The sequence below is a fragment of the Poromitra crassiceps genome (assembly GCF_964638095.1).
Source record: "Poromitra crassiceps genome assembly, chromosome: 19".
Classification (NCBI taxonomy): domain Eukaryota; kingdom Metazoa; phylum Chordata; class Actinopteri; order Beryciformes; family Melamphaidae; genus Poromitra; species Poromitra crassiceps.
In genome coordinates, this window is record NC_139646.1 from 27,045,410 (window position 1) to 27,065,856 (window position 20,447).

A 20,447-nucleotide genomic window follows, 5' to 3' on the forward strand; every position below is an offset into this window, starting at 1 on the left:
AATATGCCGCATTTTTCGTGGACCCACGTGTCGTGATTGGTCGGATTCTGTCGAACTTCTTTCCCGTCTGAAGGTTTTTTTCCCAACTTCCTTGTGCATGTTCTGGGGGTGTAACGTACAGACTGTATATAGCTGCATTCGCCGGATGTAGATGAGACAGTCTGTTTTAAGAGACTACTCGCAACACAGAAACATTCACAACACAACTCACCTGCACACTGCAGTGAAGCAGCAGCTGGTAAGGATCAGCCCTGCACCTGATACCTTCTCCCAGGGTGTCAAAACATCTGCCCCTACATTTATTACAATGTGATTACAGCATCATCTGATCTAGAAATCAAAGCTCTGGAGATGTGTCACACTGGTACTTCAGTCAGATCAGTCAGAACAGAACAGAAGCTTTTGATGTGTGTCTCTTCCCCTCTGCTAAAACCCACCTTTCATCTGAACCTTCTTTCTCATGCAGATACTGCAGAGGCAGCCAAGCGGCCTTTTCATCTCTACGATATTCCATATTGGATTTTCTCTAAATGAGTCATAGGAGGATGATCTATCAAAAGATCATTTTGATAAGTCTTTTCATTAATAACTGATCCAGGGTCAAGAACCAGTCCAACTCTCCCATCAGCTGCTCATTAATAACTGATCCAGGATCAAGAACCAGTCCAACTCTCCCATGAGCTGCTCATTAATAACTGATCCAGGATCAAGAACCAGTCCAACTCTCCCATCAGCTGCTCATTAATAACTGATCCAGGATCAAGAACCAGTCCAACTCTCCCATCAGCTGCTCATTAATAACTGATCCAGGGTCAAGAACCAGTCCAAATCTCCCATCAGCTGCTCATTAATAACTGATCCAGGATCAATAACTAGTCCAACTCTCCCATCAGCTGCTCATTAATAACTGATCCAGGATCAATAACTAGTCCAACTATATATATATATATATATATAATAATACTCAGCATGGTTTGGAGCAAGGCTCACTACCAGAGACGTGTTGTAAACAAACCTCCCATGGGACAGGGTGGAATTCCTGCACTCTGTGTGTGTGTGTGTGTGTGTGTGTGTGTGTGTGTGTGTGTGTGTGTGTGTGTGTGTGTGTGTGCGTGCGCGTGCGTGCGTGTGCATGAGGTCAAGGAGAGAGGAATTCTGGTTATCTGTGGCTCCTATCATTCTGAGGAAACAGGGACGTGCCCCAGGCCACATTGGGCTGATTTCCCTTCCCAGTATCAGTTGAACCGGGCCGGGCCGGGCCACAGTCCAAATGGACCTACTCAGAAGTACGGGCTAAAGCAAGCTCGACACGTCAAACGCAGCCTATCACAAAGGCACTAATCCACGCCGTGCGAGGCAGAGAGTGGAAGAGTTAAAGGAAAATTCAGCCTCTGATTTCGACTTCATTTCCTACAGTTCCCAGAATGCCTTTTGACAACCCACAAAAATGGCCATGAATGTGTTGTATTCAGCTGCATGTGGTGTAAGTGGACAGAACATGCAGAGGAAGACGTTTTCCACTTGAGGAAGTGGAGAGACAACAATGCCCTGGTGTCATCATGCCCAGTCAAAGACGCCGTTGTTGTATTTCACATACCCACGGCTGACCTGGAAAACATGCAAGCTGTGGCTCCATTGCATTCTGCTCTACTGAAATGTCATCACCAACTCCAAACAGTGTAAAGTGAGCCAGAATAAAATGGAAACTTCTGGTTAGAACCTTCACAATAATGACAATTAAATAAATGAATAGCCTTATTGATGCTGATGCACGTTGTTTTGTGTGTGTGAAATACACAGACCACATAGAAGAATACTATTAAAAGTCCATTTTAACCCGTAATGAGTCGACTGTTCTGTTTTTTATTCACACAGTAATTAATTATTGCTTTTGTTTTGAAGGTACAAATACCTAGCTTCCTGTATTCTCTCTATTTCTACAGTGATTGATGCAGCTTTATAGGATTAAACGTTAAATGAATTGTTCACACTATAGAGTGACACAGAAGGGACTATGTTTTGAAATGGAGCTGTTGCATAAGAATTTCACATGCCGTACAACAGAGTGACTTGAATCTTGAAGGGCTGTTGTAAGTCTCCACAGGCTGTTCTTCAGTCATCCAGACGATCCTATCTGATCCTATCATGCTGTGTGTTTCAATGTGCATGTGTGATAGATCCTATCTGACACACTTATCATGCCGTGTGTTTCAATGTGCATGTGTGATAGATCCTATCTGACACACGTATCATGCTGTGTGTTTCAATGTGCATGTGTGATAGATCCTATCTGACACACGTATCATGCTGTGTGTTTCAATGTGCATGTGTGATAGATCCTATCTGATACACTTATCATGCTGTGTGTTTCAATGTGCATGTGTGATAGATCCTATCTGATACACTTATCATGCTGTGTGTTTCAATGTGCATGTGTGACAGATCCTATCTGATACACTTATCATGCTGTGTGTTTCAATGTGCATGTGTGATAGATCCTATCTGATACACTTATCATGCTGTGTGTTTCAATGTGCATGTGTGATAGATCCTATCTGATACACTTATCATGCTGTGTGTTTCAATGTGCATGTGTGATATATCCTATCTGACACACTTATCATGCTGTGTGTTTCAATGTGCATGTGTGATAGATCCTATCTGATACACTTATCATGCTGTGTGTTTCAATGTGCATGTGTGATAGATCCTATCTGATACACTTATCATGCTGTGTGTTTCAATGTGCATGTGTGACAGATCCTATCTGATACACTTATCATGCTGTGTGTTTCAATGTGCATGTGTGATAGATCCTATCTGATACACTTATCATGCTGTGTGTTTCAATGTGCATGTGTGATAGATCCTATCTGATACACTTATCATGCTGTGTGTTTCAATGTGCATGTGTGATAGATCCTATCTGACACACTTATCATGCTGTGTGTTTCAATGTGCATGTGTGACAGATCCTATCTGATACACTTATCATGCTGTGTGTTTCAATGTGCATGTGTGATAGATCCTATCTGATACACTTATCATGCTGTGTGTTTCAATGTGCATGTGTGATAGATCCTATCTGATCCTATCATGCTGTGTGTTTCAATGTGCATGTGTGATAGATCCTATCTGACACACGTATCATGCTGTGTGTTTCAATGTGCATGTGTGATAGATCCTATCTGATACACTTATCATGCTGTGTGTTTCAATGTGCATGTGTGATAGATCCTATCTGACACACTTATCATGCTGTGTGTTTCAATGTGCATGTGTGATAGATCCTATCTGACACACTTATCATGCTGTGTGTTTCAATGTGCATGTGTGATAGATCCTATCTGATCCTATCATGCTGTGTGTTTCAATGTGCATGTGTGATAGATCCTATCTGACACACTTATCATGCTGTGTGTTTCAATGTGCATGTGTGATAGATCCTATCTGACACACGTATCGCGCCGTGCGTTTCAATGTGCATGTGTGATAGATCCTATCTGATACACTTATCATGCTGTGTGTTTCAATGTGCATGTGTGATAGATCCTATCTGATACACTTATCATGCTGTGTGTTTCAATGTGCATGTGTGATAGCGGGCGTGCATCCGAGCTGACCTCATTTGGTTAAAACGGTGTACCACTGACAGGGGGCTCCGGGCCACGTCAACACTCACGCACCAAAATAAAATCAGCACGCTAAGCACAAATCTATGCAGCATCAGATTTCCCCCGCGAGCACGTTTCCTTAGAGCCGCTGTCTGTGGCGGGGCGCTAGCTCAAAGCATGCGCTGCTATGCCACTCCGTGGGGGGTAGGGTGGGGTCGGGGCTTACAGTATGTGGACATTGGCACTGAAGCCATTACATCACATGGGCATGGAGGACTTTACAGTCAGGCAAGCAACAAGGGATACTATTGCTCTGTAATCCAGGGGTCCCCAACCTTTTTAAAGACGAGAGCTACTTGGAAAAAATAAAACTAGTCGGGAGTTACTTCTTTTCCTCTTGTTTTTTCCCCCCCCCGAGTACATATTTGGCACATTTTAACATTATATTATAATGTGCATAGGTGCCGCTAGCTCACAAGCCACCTGTTGGACTCCCCCTGATTACAGTGTAATCTACGGTAATATATGATCCACATTCACAGCACTACATTTTCAAGCTGTCTTCTGTCATTTTGAAGAAAAACCACGGAGACACATTTCAGCAACCAGAGACCAGACACACCTTTCTGATAAAAGTCAGCAAAACTGAAAATTATCATTTGGTGGCAAAGGTCACATCCTGCGTGTAAAGCTACACTTGCAACAGGTGCTGGTGGCACACAGTGAGGGGGGGGGGGGGGGGGGGGGGGGCGGGGCAAAAAGGTTGAGAACCAGGGATGTTGGTCTTTCATTCTTCCTCATAGAAACCTGTAAGACGCCATTCTCAGACCGCTGCTCTTCATTCTCAGACTGCTGATTAGATTGTTGAAAGTTTGTCCAGATTAGAATGATATCGTTTTCTCTCGCTACCTTTTCTTCTCCAGTGCTGCAGATGATGCACATAAATATAGCCGACATTATGTAAAGTCATTGCATAAATGTGTTTTTATTGTAAAAGTAAATGTGAAGTAAGAAGTCTTATAGAAGCGGACATCACAGTAGGACATCACAGTAGAACCGTGTTACGGTTGTCACTCATCTAAATCACGTTAAATCTGCGAGGGATATATATACCACCTATATATACCACCTGGATTACATATATGTTTCACATAGGGTTGTGTTTGGATTTCTATGTTTTATTTTGGCCAATATTGAAATGTTCGAGAATTGCATGTTGTGTGAACATAAACATTATTTCTATCTACCACTTTAGGCAATTTCGGCTGATTTGGTTGATATTTCTTGTCGAAATGTATTAGCCTCAATGCATGCTGGGAGATTTCACATGTGGCTCAACAGCCTCTGAATGACAGGGGCTCAAAACTAGTTATAACAACTTTTTTTCCATCGGTCTTTGTGCCTGTCTGACGCGCGAGAGAGAGGGAGAGAGAGAGAGATAGAGACGCGCAAGAGAGGGAGAGAGAGAGAGGGGGAAAGAGTGTGAGATCGGCAGAGGAGAGAGAGATAGAGACACGCGAGAGAGGGAGAGAGAGAGAGGGGGAGAGAGTGTGAGATCGGCAGAGGAGAGAGAGATAGAGACGCGCGAGAGAGGGAGAGAGAGAGGGGGAGAGAGTGTGAGATCGGCAGAGGAGAGCTGTGCGTAAATACGCACAGTAATATCCGCGGCGCACTGAATAAGGCCTGGTTTTGAAAAGCGCTAAGCGCTAAATTAACGCCAGGGGGGAAGATATCGTTCTGGCCTATTCTGGCACTGCGCCACGCCTCTTTGGCGTAAAGCGCATTTCGGGGCCTAAAACCATGTTGCTATCTTCCCGAGGCAGGCGCAAGGCGCGTTTTTTTGCGTTTAACGCAAGTTTTTGCACCTAAGGCCAGTGGGAGGATAGGGGGCTTCATTCTCAGACAGCTGTTCTTCCTAGGTGAGCTCTTCATTCTCAGACTGCTGTTCTTCTTAGGTGAGCTCTTCATTCTCAGACTGCTGTTCTTCTTAGGTGAGCTCTTCATTCTCAGACTGCTGTTCTTCATAGGTGGGGTCTTTAAAAGTTCCTTCAACATGCAATGGGGGCAACAAATCAGCATTGGGAAACCGGTTGTACCCTTCTGTACTTATCACCAATGGTCAGTGGATGACCTACTGTAAGGTACTGTGGGTCACTTCCAGCAGAATCCTCTGCAGGACCGGACCTACTGTTCATAGACAACTTGTGGCAGAACTTGTGGCAGAACTTGTGGTAGAACTTGTGGCAGAATGTGGAGATACAGCCTAGTTGGAAGGAAGCTGCGTGAAAATACAGGTAAGGCTCCCTGGCTTACGACAGCAAATATATAGAGACACCTCAACTACCAGTCACTTCCTGTCTCTGTGGTTTCCCCACTGCCACTGGTCAGCCAATGAAGTTTCATACCATTGACAGACAGCCAATCACAAGCTGATGACCACGCCCATGTAGGAGATCGGAACAGTACCATCTTTTTCTATTGGCGAAGCCTGGAGTGGGGTGTCTCTAAATTATTCCTCTCTGGCTCCACTCCAGTTTAATCTCACTTTCTTTCCCCGAGCAGAGAGCTAGTGAGAGGGGGTATGTGTTCATGCTTTGTTCCCGAGTCGCTACTGTCTGCCAAAACCATCTGGTCACCATTTAAAAAAGAAACCCAGCTATCTATAGCCTCCTGTGCCATTTGTCCTCTTAAATATTACATCACACCCGTCTAAGGCATTACTCATTAATGAAGTGGTTACAAATGAGATTTCCCCCGGCATTAACCAAAGGCCTGCTTAAACCTGTGAATGAGTGATCCCCTCGTGGGATTTCATGCCATCCGGTCCCATGAGAACCACACAGTGGTCCCATGAGAACCACACAGTGGTCCCATGAGAACCACACAGTGGTCCCATGAGAAGCACACAGTGGTCCCATGAGAACCACACAGTGGTCCCATGAGAACCACACAGTGGTCCCATGAGAACCACACAGTGGTCCCATGAGAACCACACAGTGGTCCCATGAGAAGCACACAGTGGTCCCATGAGAAGCACAGTGGTCTCATGAGAACCACACAGTGGTCCCATGAGAACCACACAGTGGTCCCAGGAGAACCACACAGTGGTCCCATGAGAACCACACAGTGGTCCCATGAGAAGCACACAGTGGTCCCAGGAGAAGCACAGTGGTCCCATGAGAAACCACACAGTGGTCCCATGAGAACCACACAGTGGTCCCATGAGAAGCACAGTGGTCTCATGAGAACCACACAGTGGTGCCATGAGAACCACATATAGGGCTTTCACACCGGCAGGGCTCCGTGCCGGTTCCGGTTCCAGAACCCTAATCTGAACTGGCCGGCGCGTTCAGACCGAAAAAATAATTGGTTCGGAACCTGAAAAGTTGGTTCTCAGCGGAACCAAAAAATAGTTGGTTTTCCTTGGGAACCGTGACATCATCAGTGGGCGTGTCTCATTCTAGGCTGTGAAATGAGCAGGAATGAGAAGAAGGCAGTGACAACATGAAGAAAAATAATTTGCAGTGTTCTGCTGAGGAAACCAAATGTTTGGTGGTGATTTGGGCATCTACCGAATCTCAAGAAAAGCTAGAAAGCCGTACAAGAAAGAGCAAGTCATATGCCGAACTTGCAGAAGAGAGGGCCAAGGCTGGGTTCACTCGAACGCCAGACCAAATAATTAATCAACTTAAAAAAATAAAAAATAAACTGAAGAAGGACTACCGAATAATGTCCTCCCACTTTGGTTCCGCTGTGAACACGGGCTGGTTCGCCAGAAAGCACCAAGGTTCTGAGACTCCAGAACAGAGCCGGAGCCAGAACCAGAACCGTGTCTGTCTGAAAGCGCTAATAGTGGTCCCATGAGAACCACAGTGGTCCCATGAGAAGCACAGTGGGCCCATGAGAACCACAGTGGTCCCATGAGAAGCACACAGTGGTCCCATGAGAACCACAGTGGTCCCATGAGAACCACACAGTGGTCCCATGAGAACCACACAGTGGTCCCATGAGAAGCACAGTGGTCGGGCTGGTACAGTATATTCATATATCATCGTTTGAGATGCCTCTGGCTTGCCTGGAAAGCAGCCAAGTGCAGTCAGCCAATCAGAGGCAGAGATGGGCGGGATGGGCGGGTCATGCCTTCGCCATCATAGGGGAAAAAAATATTGCGTCCCCCTCAGGGCAGGTCTGCCTGTTTCCAAGCAGAGGAGACAGAAAGGCCACGATGCTGCTGCTTAACTCGGTTACCTCACTCAGCTCTCTCTGCTCTGAACAGCCCCCAGGGGGGAGGGGGGCTGTGCGTGTGTGTGTACACACACACACACACACACACACACACACACACACACACACACACACACACACACACCTGTGAGCTTCATGTGCAGAGCCCCTGTAGTGAGAGAGGAAGCTGCTACATTATTGATGCTACTGGTCCTGTAAGGCAGTGCTGTGCTCACGCTGCTGGTCCTGTAAGGCAGTGCTGCACTCATGCTGCTGGTCCTGTAAGGCAGTGCTGCGCTCATGCTGCTGGTCCTGTAAGGCAGTGCTGCGCTCATGCTACTGGTCCTGTAAGGCAGTGCTGCACTCATGCTGCTGGTCCTGTAAGGCAGTGCTGTGCTCATGCTGCTGGTCCTGTAAGGCAGTGCTGCACTCATGCTGCTGGTCCTGTAAGGCAGTGCTGCACTCATGCTGCTGGTCCTGTAAGGCAGTGCTGTGCTCATGCTGCTGGTCCTGTAAGGCAGTGCTGCACTCATGCTGCTGGTCCTGTAAGGCAGTGCTGCACTCATGCTGCTGGTCCTGTAAGGCAGTGCTGCACTCACGCTGCTGGTCCTGTAAGGCAGTGCTGAGCTCACGATGCTGGTCCTGTAAGGCAGTGCTGCGCTCATGCTGCTGGTCCTGCTGCTGGTCCTATAAGGAAGTGCTGTGCTCACGCTGCTGGTCCTGTAAGGCAGTGCTGCGCTCACGCTGCTGGTCATGTAAGGCAGTGCTGCGCTCACGCTGCTGGTCCTGTAAGGAAGTGCTGCACTCACGCTGCTGGTCCTGTAAGGCAGTGCTGCGCTCACGCTGCTGGTCCTGTAAGGCAGTGCTGAGCTCACGATGCTGGTCCTGTAAGGCAGTGCTGTGCTCACGCTGCTGGTCCTGTAAGGCAGTGCTGCGCTCACGCTGCTGGTCCTGTAAGGCAGTGCTGTGCTCACGCTGCTGGTCCTGTAAGGCAGTGCTGCGCTCACGCTGCTGGTCCTGTAAGGCAGTGCTGCGCTCATGCTGCTGGTCCTGTAAGGCAGTGCTGCGCTCACGCTGCTGGTCCTGTAAGGCAGTGCTGCGCTCACGCTGCTGGTCCTGTAAGACAGTGCTGTGCTCACGCTGCTGGTCCTGTAAGGCAGTGCTGCGCTCACGCTGCTGGTCCTGTAAGGCAGTGCTGCGCTCACGCTGCTGGTCCTGTAAGACAGTGCTGCGCTCACGCTGCTGGTCCTGTAAAGCCTGGATTATGCTTGACGCTTTGGCCGGCCGCACAGAAATGAGAGACACGGAATCCGACGAGGAAACGTGTGGAGCTTGTATACTCTGTGTGGGTTTCTGCAGGCGGAATTGAGCGCGAGTCTTGAAAACTCCACTTTGTCCGCCCGTCCGTGTCCGCGTAGTTACAAAATTCGGCGTGCGCACGGCCGGTCGAAAACCGTCCGCACGGAGCCTTGCTGAGGGGCGTGTCTGCTGATTTGACGTCACTTTTCCGCGCGGACACTCGCGTTCCTCGCTGATGCGGAAAGCATAATGAGACCTTAAGGCAGTGCTGCGATCACGCTGCCGCCAGCCAATATTTCCATTACAATGCTAATATGCTTTCTGTCATTTCCTTCATTACTATTCTTCTATAGATTTCTTTGATTACCAGTGGCGGCTGGTACCCTTTTTTCCCCCCAGTGGGGGCGCTATACCAAAAATTGTAGTGCCCTACTTTCTTTATCTGCCCGGCCAGTATTGGAGTAATAAAAACACAGACATGAGTCACAGAGTGCAGGTAGGCTTGATATGACACTTACATATACGTACATGCAGGATATTTGCTGCTGGCCATGGGACTTATTGCCTCCCTGCATCGCACATCACCCGGGAGGCAGCAAGCCAAGTTATGTGTGGTTGCCCCTAGCAACGGAATTGCTCAGAGCACAAAAATCTATATTAAAAATAATATTTCAGCGGTGTCAAATACACACACACACACACACACACACACACACACACACACACACACACACATATGTATGTATTGATTGATTGATTTTTTGCAAATGTGAAAAGGAGATGTGGTTGAAGATGGTCATTATGGTCAGTGGAGGTTAGAAGTGCAGACTCATAAAAGCATGCAGGACGCCTGCCAGCAGGAAGGGCTGAGGAGCACTTTGGTTTGGTGCTCAAAGTCAAATCTGTCCACTGGAGATGCGTTAGCTCCTCCTCCTTTATCAGACACTCAGTGCATTAGCTCCTCCTCCTTTATCAGACACTCGGTGCATTAGCTCCTCCTCCTTTATCAGACATTCAGTGCATTAGCTCCTCCTCCTTTATCAGACACTCAGTGCATTAGCTCCTCCTCCTTTATCAGACATTCAGTGCATTAGCTCCTCCTCCTTTATCAGACACTCAGTGCCTGGAGTGTTCTTTTGTTTGTGTGACGTGTAATGCTTCATCGTTGTGTCTGAGTGTGCCAATAACATAAAGCATCAAGAACTGACATGAGGTCTACCAGAAAGACTGGGATATTAAAGTACTGAGTAGGGCTGGGCCATATGGACAAAAACATGCATATCTCCGTATATTTAGGCTGAATGGTGATACACAATATATATCTATATTTAGGCTGAATGGTGATACACAATATATATCTATATTTAGGCTGAATGGTGATACACAATATATATCTATATTTAGGCTGAATGGTGATACACAATATATATCTATATTTAGGCTGAATGGTGATACACAATATATATCTATATTTAGGCTGAATGGTGATACACAATATATATCTATATTTAGGCTGAATGGTGATACACAATATATATCTATATTTAGGCTGAATGGTGATACACAATACAATATATATCTATATTTAGGCTGAATGGTGATACACAATATATATCTATATTTAGGCTGAATGGTGATACACAATATATATCTATATTTAGGCTGAATGGTGATACACAATATATATCTATATTTAGGCTGAATGGTGATACACAATATATATCTATATTTAGGCTGAATGGTGATACACAATATATATCTATATTTAGGCTGAATGGTGATACACAATATATATCTATATTTAGGCTGAATGGTGATACACAATATATATCTATATTTAGGCTGAATGGTGATACACAATATATATCTATATTTAGGCTGAATGGTGATACACAATATATATCTATATTTAGGCTGAATGGTGATACACAATATATATCTATATTTAGGCTGAATGGTGATACACAATATATATCTATATTTAGGCTGTATGGCGATACACAATATATATCTATATTTAGGCTGAATGGTGATACACAATATATATCTATATTTAGGCTGAATGGTGATACACAATATATATCTATATTTAGGCTGAATGGTGATACACAATATATATCTATATTTAGGCTGTATGGCGATACACAATATATATCTATATTTAGGCTGAATGGTGATACACAATATATATCTATATTTAGGCTGAATGGTGATACACAATATATATCTATATTTAGGCTGTATGGCGATACACAATATATACCTTGGTATTTTCTACGAAGTTGGCTAAATGTTCAGTTGCAAGTCAAAGCCACATGTGAGATGTCACAAGCACTTTGATTAAAACAAGACTGTGATCAGAATCAAAAGGACTATCGGGGCTTCACTAAATATTGACACAATGAGATTTGTGAGAAATAATCATCAGTAATAATGTGGATATAATGACTAAATGGGTAAAGGCAAAGAATAGAACAGGTGAGTTCAGAAAATGGAATGGCTTTATTGTAATGCAGCCTTTAAAACCAGGTAAAGACAACACTTATGCCATGTCACCCTATTTCAATATTCAAAATCTAACATGATATGTAGTCTCATATCATGATATCAATATAATATTGATACTTTGCGAGCTCTAGTACTGAGAGGGGTGTGTGCATATGACAGCATAAACAGAAAATAGCATCATTCAGGAGAGAGGTATGACTCTTCACTCTTGGCAGCCAAAAAGCTCACGTTTCAAATGTTTCAATTATAAAGCAAATTATAACAGCAGATTCACATCTCGTCACGGGACTAGATCCAAAATATTGGATGAATGAATGAAGACGAATTACACAAAATGCATTTCACACATTCTACATAACGCAATGCTGACATAATGGGAGGGTGGTGGCCACACACACACATCAAAAGGTCAATCGCACGCAACTCCCGTTAGCGTTACGGCTAAAGCTGAGGGCCCAGATGGGTCAGAGTCTTTTCTGTGGCTCTGTTAGCGTTACGGCTAAAGATGAGGGCCCAGATGGGTCAGAGTCTTTTCTGCGGCTCCGTTAGCGTTACGGCTAAAGATGAGGGCCCAGATGGGTCAGAGCCTTTTCTGCGGCTCCGTTAGTGTTACGGCTAAAGATGAGGGCCCAGATGGGTCAGAGCCTTTTCTGCGGCTCTGTTAGCGTTACGGCTAAAGCTGAGGGCCCAGATGGGTCAGAGTATTTTCTGCGGCTCTGTTAGCGTTACAGCTAAAGATGAGGGCCCAGATGGGTCAGAGTCTTTTCTGCGGCTCTGTTAGCGTTACAGCTAAAGATGAGGGCCCAGATGGGTCAGAGTCTTTTCTGTGGCTCTGTTAGCATTACGGCTAAAGCTGAGGGCCCAGATGGGTCAGAGTCTTTTCTGCGGCTCCGTTAGCGTTACGGCTAAAGATGAGGGCCCAGATGGGTCAGAGTCTTTTCTGCGGCTCCGTTAGCGTTACGGCTAAAGCTGAGGGCCCAGATGGGTCAGAGTATTTTCTGCGGCTCTGTTAGCGTTACGGCTAAAGATGAGGGCCCAGATGGGTCAGAGTCTTTTCTGCGGCTCCGTTAGCATTACGGCTAAAGATGAGGGCCCAGATGGGTCAGTCTTTTCTGTGTCATCCGCGGCCTGCTCTATTAAAAGAGTGTGGCTTAATGATCTTGAACGACACACTGACATATCTCCAGTTACAGTTATGGGGCAGAGTCGCGCTGCCGTGAGGCCCGAGAGGAGGTGGCGAGAGGCGGGCAGGCGGGCTACTGCAGCGTGGAACTTAGCAGTCGCCACCGCCACATAACGTAGCTGACAGCAACGGCAGAGGAAGAGGAGGAAGTGAGACCTCAGTGAAGCGCTTCACATCGTAGCATCAAGAGCATCAAGAGCATAATTTCCACTAAAGAAATGACTACAGACAAGAGTTGAAAATGAGGAATAGCTATAAAGTCTCTGTGCAGCACATCAGAACTATGTTAAGTTTCATGCTATGTACTGAAACTATGTTAAGTTTCATGCTATGTACTGAAACTATGTTAAGTTTCATGCTATGTACTGGAACTATGTTCAATTGCATCGTCCCTATCAAAAAGTGGAAAGAGAATGTGTGTCCTTGTGTGTTAGCCGCTGTTCTCACTGGCATTGTGGTCTCTTCTCAGCTGTCAGAAGACACTGATCTGTCTCCAGCTCAATGAGTGACATGATTTATCTGTCAGCTATAACTCAGTGAGTCAGCTATAACACCTGTGACTATAACTCAGTGAGTCAGCTATAACACCTGTGACTATAACTCAGTGAGTCAGCTATAACACCTGTGACTATAACTCAGTGAGTCAGCTATAACACCTGTGACTATAACTCAGTGAGTCAGCTATAACACCTGTGACTATAACTCAGTGAGTCAGCTATAACACCTGTGACTATAACTCAGTGAGTCAGCTATAACACCTGTGACTATAACTCAGTGAGTCAGCTATAACACCTGTGACTATAACTCAGTGAGTCAGCTATAACACCTGTGACTATAACTCAGTGACTCAGCTATAACACCTGTGACTATAACTCAGTGAGTCAGCTATAACACCTGTGACTATAACTCAGTGAGTCAGCTATAACACCTGTGACTATAACTCAGTGTATCAGCTATAACACCTGTGACTATAACTCAGTGTATCAGCTATAACACCTGTGACTATAACTCAGTGAGTCAGCTATAACACCTGTGACTATAACTCAGTGAGTCAGCTATAACACCTGTGACTATAACTCAGTGAGTCAGCTATAACACCTGTGACTATAACTCAGTGAGTCAGCTATAACACCTGTGACTATAACTCAGTAAGTCAGCTATAACACCTGTGACTATAACTCAGTGTATCAGCTATAACACCTGTGACTATAACTCAGTGAGTCAGCTATAACACCTGTGACTATAACTCAGTGAGTCAGCTATAACACCTGTGACTATAACTCAGTGAGTCAGCTATAACACCTGTGACTATAACTCAGTGAGTCAGCTATAACACCTGTGACTATAACTCAGTGAGTCAGCTATAACACTGACATTTCATTGAGGAGAATGAATTCAATTAGCCACCTGCTGCTGCTGTGATTCAGCCATGAACTGACTGAACTGTGCATTCATTCACATTTGCATATTGTTGCTCCTACAAGAGTGAAAGATCAGAGCTCTCCTCTCGAAATCAATTTAAAGGTAGACGCTAATAGAAATTTCACCTCTGCCTGTCTAATATACAAAGTTCTACATGGACTGGCGCCGCCTCCTCTTGCTGACTTTATCAAATATCGTGCGACCGCCAACTCGACCCGTGTCACCCGGGCCATTACGAACAAGGTCTGTGAGGTCCCCTTTAGAAAAACTTCCTTTAGTCAGAAGACCCTATCCTTCATGGGAAGCACTCTCTGGAATAATCTACCTCCCTCGATTAGAGAATGCCCGAGTCTCGCCACCTTCAAAGGCCAGTTGAAAATATGGCTTAGATCAAACCAACAATGTGATCACAATTAACATACTTAACATATCATTTGCCATGTTTTGCAGCATGCTCTGTGTGTTTTATTTATTTTAGGTTTCACTAACCTTTTATACTATTAATTTTTTTTTGTACTATTAATTGTGTGTGTTTTAATCATTTTTGGTTTTACTAACTTTCTGTACTTTTAATCTTTGTTGTATTATTAATTTTTCTTTCGCTTTCATGATTACATCAACCTGCCATGGGACTACAGGTGGAAACTAGCCCTTGGGCTACAACCTGGCATATTTACTGTACGGCTGTACTGTTCATTAATGTGTAAAGTCCCATTCTTTAAATAAATGAATCTGAATCTGATTATTATAATACACAAAATACAAACATGGCCAAATGAGATTTGCTCATGTTTGTATCTCACTCAGCATGAAGTCACCTTGCCATCAACATCAGGCAAAGAAGAAGTTATGTATGAACACATTTTCTATTTTAGGATTTCAACCTTCAACCTCCTACTGGTCTTGTTTCCCAACAACCCCCCAAGTCTGAGATGTAGGTGCTTGGCTAAAAGAATGATCCCCATCAGAAGAGCACCTCCTGCTACTTCACAGACAACATGGTATCTCTCATGGTCCACATGGTATCTCTCATGGTCCACATGGTATCCCTACGACCGTGTCGCTGGGATAAGAGGCATGGTGCCTGTTGATGATGTTGCATTCTGGTTGATGCTGGGCACTTTCCATGCAGGCGTACTGAGAGAGGACAGCTGGGGTTTGGTTACTTACGTCTGTGTCGGGCCCCTTATCTGCCCCGGGGCAGGAGAACGTGACCAACTCATGACACCTCTTGTGGACCACAAAACAGCAAACTGTGAGGGGGCAGAGAGAAGACAGACAGACAGACAGACAGAGACAGAGAGACAGACAGACAAACAGAGACAGACAGACAGAGAGATACAGACAGACAGACAGACAGAGATATGGTTAAAATACTGTATATTGTGTTTTTGATATGTAGACAGTAGACACAGTAAAGAGCAGGAGAAAGCTCATCAAAACAACAGGGAGTGTTGTTTGTTATCATGGAGCCGGGACTAGTTATCATGTGACCAGATGGGCAGTCCTGCCTGCAGGCTGACTGTTCTTATAGCACAGATCAATGCCACCTGCAACACACACACACACACACACACACACACAGACACAGACACAGACACAGACACAGACACAGACACAGACACAGACACACAGACACACAGACACACAGACACACAGACACACAGACACAGACACAGACACAGACACACACACACACACACACACACACACACACACACACACACACACAGTGAGTGTGTCCTGTCTCTTGTCTCAGTGCCAGGTCAGAGGTCAGTGAGTGTCTCTTGTCTCAGTGCCAGGTCAGAGGTCAGTGAGTGTGTCCTGCCTCTTGTCTCAGAGCCAGGTCAGAGGTCAGTGAGTGTGTCCTGTCTCTTGTCTCAGTGCCAGGTCAGAGAGTGTGTCCTGTCTCTTGTCTCAGTGCCAGGTCAGAGAGTGTGTCCTGTCTCTTGTCTCAGTGCCAGGTCAGAGGTCAGTGAGTGTGTCTTGTCTCTGGTCTCAGTGCCAGGTCAGAGGTCAGTGAGTGTGTCTTGTCTCTGGTCTCAGTGCCAGGTCAGAGAGTGTGCCATATAGTCTGCAGCCAAGGAGCGACAGTGAACTCTGAAAAATGAAGCCAAAGCGTAAGTGCCTTGAACCTGCATTCTTCTGAATGGCCAGCAGGGTGGGCGACTAACCTGACGCTGCCAGATGGTTTGTTTTTACATAACCACCTATGAATGAGTTGCCCTGGAAACCGTTTCAAAGGGCAGCCAGCCACTTTCAAAGAATACCTGGCAGGTGATTGGATGAACCATCTGTCTATCACATCTTATCAGGGCCTCGCTCTCGCTGGCGTCACACCAAAGACCGCCCCCCCACCTGCCTCATAGGATGCTGATTGGTGCGAACCACTGGTGGTTCAGATTCAGATTTGTTGTGCGGTCGTGATCTCATGATCTCATGATCTCGCATGAATCCAACTGCCTCGCAAGGTTAGGGGGCGACTGCACTGGTCAGACTGTACTGTATGGTAGTCAATGAGCTTATTTCACTGTTTTATTTATTTTTACCTTTATAATAAAATATTATATATTATATTTATATTATATTATAAAAATAATAAAAACAGATGAATTTTTGCTCGTGACCCAAATCACACTCAGCAGACAGCTCTACTTGCCTGACGCGGCCGGTCTCCATGTCTCCAAACTGGGAGCGCGCCAGCTGCATTCTACTGCATGTAGTACACTGACTGTATGTAAGTACCTCCTGCATTCTACTGCATGTAGTACACTGACTGTATGTAAGTACCTCCTGCATTCTACTGCATGTAGTACACTGACTGTATGTAAGTACCTCCTGCATTCTACTGCATGTAGTACACTGACTGTATGTAAGTACCTCCTGCATTCTACTGCATGTAGTACACTGACTGTATGTAAGTACCTCCTGCATTCTACTGCATGTAGTACACTGACTGTATGTAAGTACCTCCTGCATTCTACTGCATGTAGTCCACTGACTGTATGTAAGTACCTCCTGCATTCTACTGCATGTAGTACACTGACTGTATGTAAGTACCTCCTGCATTCTACTGCATGTAGTCCACTGACTGTATGTAAGTACCTCCTGCATTCTACTGCATGTAGTACACTGACTGTATGTAAGTACCTCCTGCATTCTACTGCATGTAGTCCACTGACTGTATGTAAGTACCTCCTGCATTCTACTGCATGTAGTCCACTGACTGTATGTAAGTACCTCCTGCATTCTACTGCATGTAGTCCACTGACTGTATGCAAGTACCTCCTGCATTCTACTGCATGTAGTCCACTGACTGTATGTAAGTACCTCCTGCATTCTACTGCATGTAGTCCACTGACTGTATGCAAGTACCTCCTGCATTCTACTGCATGTAGTCCACTGACTGTATGTAAGTACCTCCTGCATTCTACTGCATGTAGTCCACTGACTGTATGTAAGTACCTCCTGCATTCTACTGCATGTAGTCCACTGACTGTATGTAAGTACCTCCTGCATTCTACTGCATGTAGTACACTGACTGTATGTAAGTACCTCATACAAGCCCTCTCCAAACAATCTGAACTCTCCCAGTCAGGGCATTTGCTACCAGCACAAACTGAATGTGAAGCCTCCAACATGGGTCTCTAAACACTGCTTGGATCAATAGCAGTTCCACAGTTCAGATATCTCCAGCAGTCACCACTAGCGCTGGTGATATTTAGCTTATTGACTTTACAACAATGGCAGTCCTAACATGAACATGAACAGCAGACCTGGATAGCACGCTAGTTGAATACACAATCTTTCACTGTTAGATAGACGCTCTATGTCAAAGCCTGCTTCTCGACGCTTGAGGATACAATTTGAAAAACCATACCGATTTATTTATTTTACTCTATCTGTATTACAAGCAAGGTAGGGGGTTTCAAAAGCTGCTTCAGATGGTCACACTTTTGCAAGCTAATTTCATAGTGCACATACACATCAACCTCCACTACTATCTTAACCCATTGATACCTGATGCAGCCTTTGTGTGTGTATCCCTTTAAGACCGCGAACCGCGTGACGCGGTTCACGGTCTTAAAGGGATACACACACAAATGAGGGATATACACGCAAATGCTGCATCAGGTATCAATGGGTTAAGAAAAGAAGCAAAAGAATAGATACAGTCGGTCACATTACTTAACGTGTGTAACGTGTGTAACGTGTGTTTGTAGCCGTGGGGGAAAACGTGAGGATTTCCCCCACGCTGACACATTGACCACGCGTCTATGACGAGACACCACTTGAATCTATAGGGGTGGATGTGTGCAGTTGTTGGTCTTCTTCACATACACTTTAATGATGATGGAATAAACACCCCCCCCTCCCACACACACACACACCACCACCACAACACCGCATTACAACCCCGCCCCCTCACTGCTCCGCCCCCGCCAGGAGCTATTGGCCAATCCGATCAATAACCAACATCAAACTCTGGAGCCATAACTCACAGCGCCGCCCACACGCCAGCCACACGGGCCATCAATCCCAAAGCTTCATTAAGAATGGCTCCGTAACTCATAGTAAGAGTCGATAGTTCTGTAGACACCCGGGTTCAATGAGCTGCCATGAGCTGTCATCAGCCCAGCACAGCACTGTCCTTGAATTTGTTGTCCAAGCTCCAACTGGCGGCCATTTTGTAGCAGCCATTTTGTAGCCGCCATTTTGCATTCCTTCTCATAAGCATTTTGAGAAATTCACCAAGGGACACAAAACCTATATGGGCGAATATATCGTGACATACTGTAGCCATGGTGAGTCAACACTGAAATTCAGTCTGGTTGTTTTTTCTGTTCCTGGGTGCTTTGTGGGGTGCCTCAATTTCATTTCCTCCCCCCTGCCTCTTTACACAAACCTCTAACTCAAGTTAAATTGGTTCCAAAAACAGCAAACATTGTTGTCTGCCTTGTTGTCAGGGCAACGATTTCCTCTCACCTAGAAAACGGTTGAAAAACGGTGTCCTCTCTGGTGATTTATTGAACGGGCCCAGAGAAAGAGAGAAAGGAAGAGTGTGTGTGTGTGTTTTGACGCATGTGAGAGAGACACACACACAGACTGGAGGGAGGTCGGGACGGGGCAGGGCTGAAGACTGAAGAAGGTTCAAGCTGGCTCTCCGTGGATCCTCTCTCCAGTGTTCTCATTAGGCTGATTGTCTTGTTCTGGGGCCGGGGCAACACTTAGAGCTTCACCCCATGGCCATGCATCACCTCCGATGGCAACCTGGAGAAACATCTCCATTAGGACCCGCGGGCAGAGCTGGCCTCGATGCACTCTACTGTATATTTCAGAGGCGCTGAGTGTGGAGCACCCTCTTGATCAAGCACATCCGTCTTCGCAACCCATTAGGAAAGCTACCGAGCGATAATGTAATAAACAACGAGAGAAAGAACTGACAGGGAACTGTCACACTAAAGATGGCGGTGAGATGTTAAGCCGTGGCTTGTAATTGGATTAGAATAATGACTTTTGGGAGCGACTTGGCAGCCCGCTTGGATAACAAGCGCAAACATTTAGCTCTCGCAATGTTCAAACGCTTCCGCCTAAACGGCGGTACTTTTAGTAGAGAAAAGTTGGCCAAAACGGAAATGGAAACTCTGGGAAAGTTTCCAGAGTGATGATAGGGGGATATCCCGGATGTCCCGCCTTTGACATAGGTTAAGATAAGTGTCGTGGTGACTTTAACAGGTTGGGTTAAGATAAGTGTCATGGTGACTTTAACAGGTTGGGTTAAGATAAGTGTCATGGTGACTTTAACGGGTTGGGTTAAGATAAGTGTCATGGTGACTTTAACAGGTTGGGTTAAGATAAGTGTCGTGGTGACTTTAACAGGTTGGGTTAAGATAAGTGTCGTGGTGACTTTAACAGGTTGGGTTAAGATAAGTGTCATGGTGACTTTAACAGGTTGGGTTAAGATAAGTGTCATGGTGACTTTAACAGGTTGGGTTAAGATAAGTGTCATGGTGACTTTAACAGGTTGGGTTAAGATAAGTGTCATGGTGACTTTAACAGGTTGGGTTAAGATAAGTGTCATGGTGACTTTAACAGGTTGGGTTAAGATAAGTGTCATGGTGACTTTAACAGGTTGGGTTAAGATAAGTGTCGTGGTGACATGGACAGGTTGGGTTAAGATAAGTGTCATGGTGACT

At 45.4% G+C, this 20,447-nt stretch overlaps 1 protein-coding gene across 1 annotated transcript in view; it reads right to left on the reverse strand.

Annotated features, from left to right (window-relative positions):
- The window catches only part of LOC310794218 (protein kinase C alpha type), a gene marked incomplete at its 5' end in the record, with an annotated part of 230,878 nt that overhangs the window by 106,622 nt on the left and 103,809 nt on the right, over positions 1–20,447 (reverse strand). Inside the window, one exon of the mRNA XM_083656168.1 lies at positions 15,421–15,503. Within this exon, the coding sequence (XP_083512294.1) occupies positions 15,421–15,503 (83 nt within the window). The remainder of the gene's footprint in view (positions 1–15,420; positions 15,504–20,447) is intronic.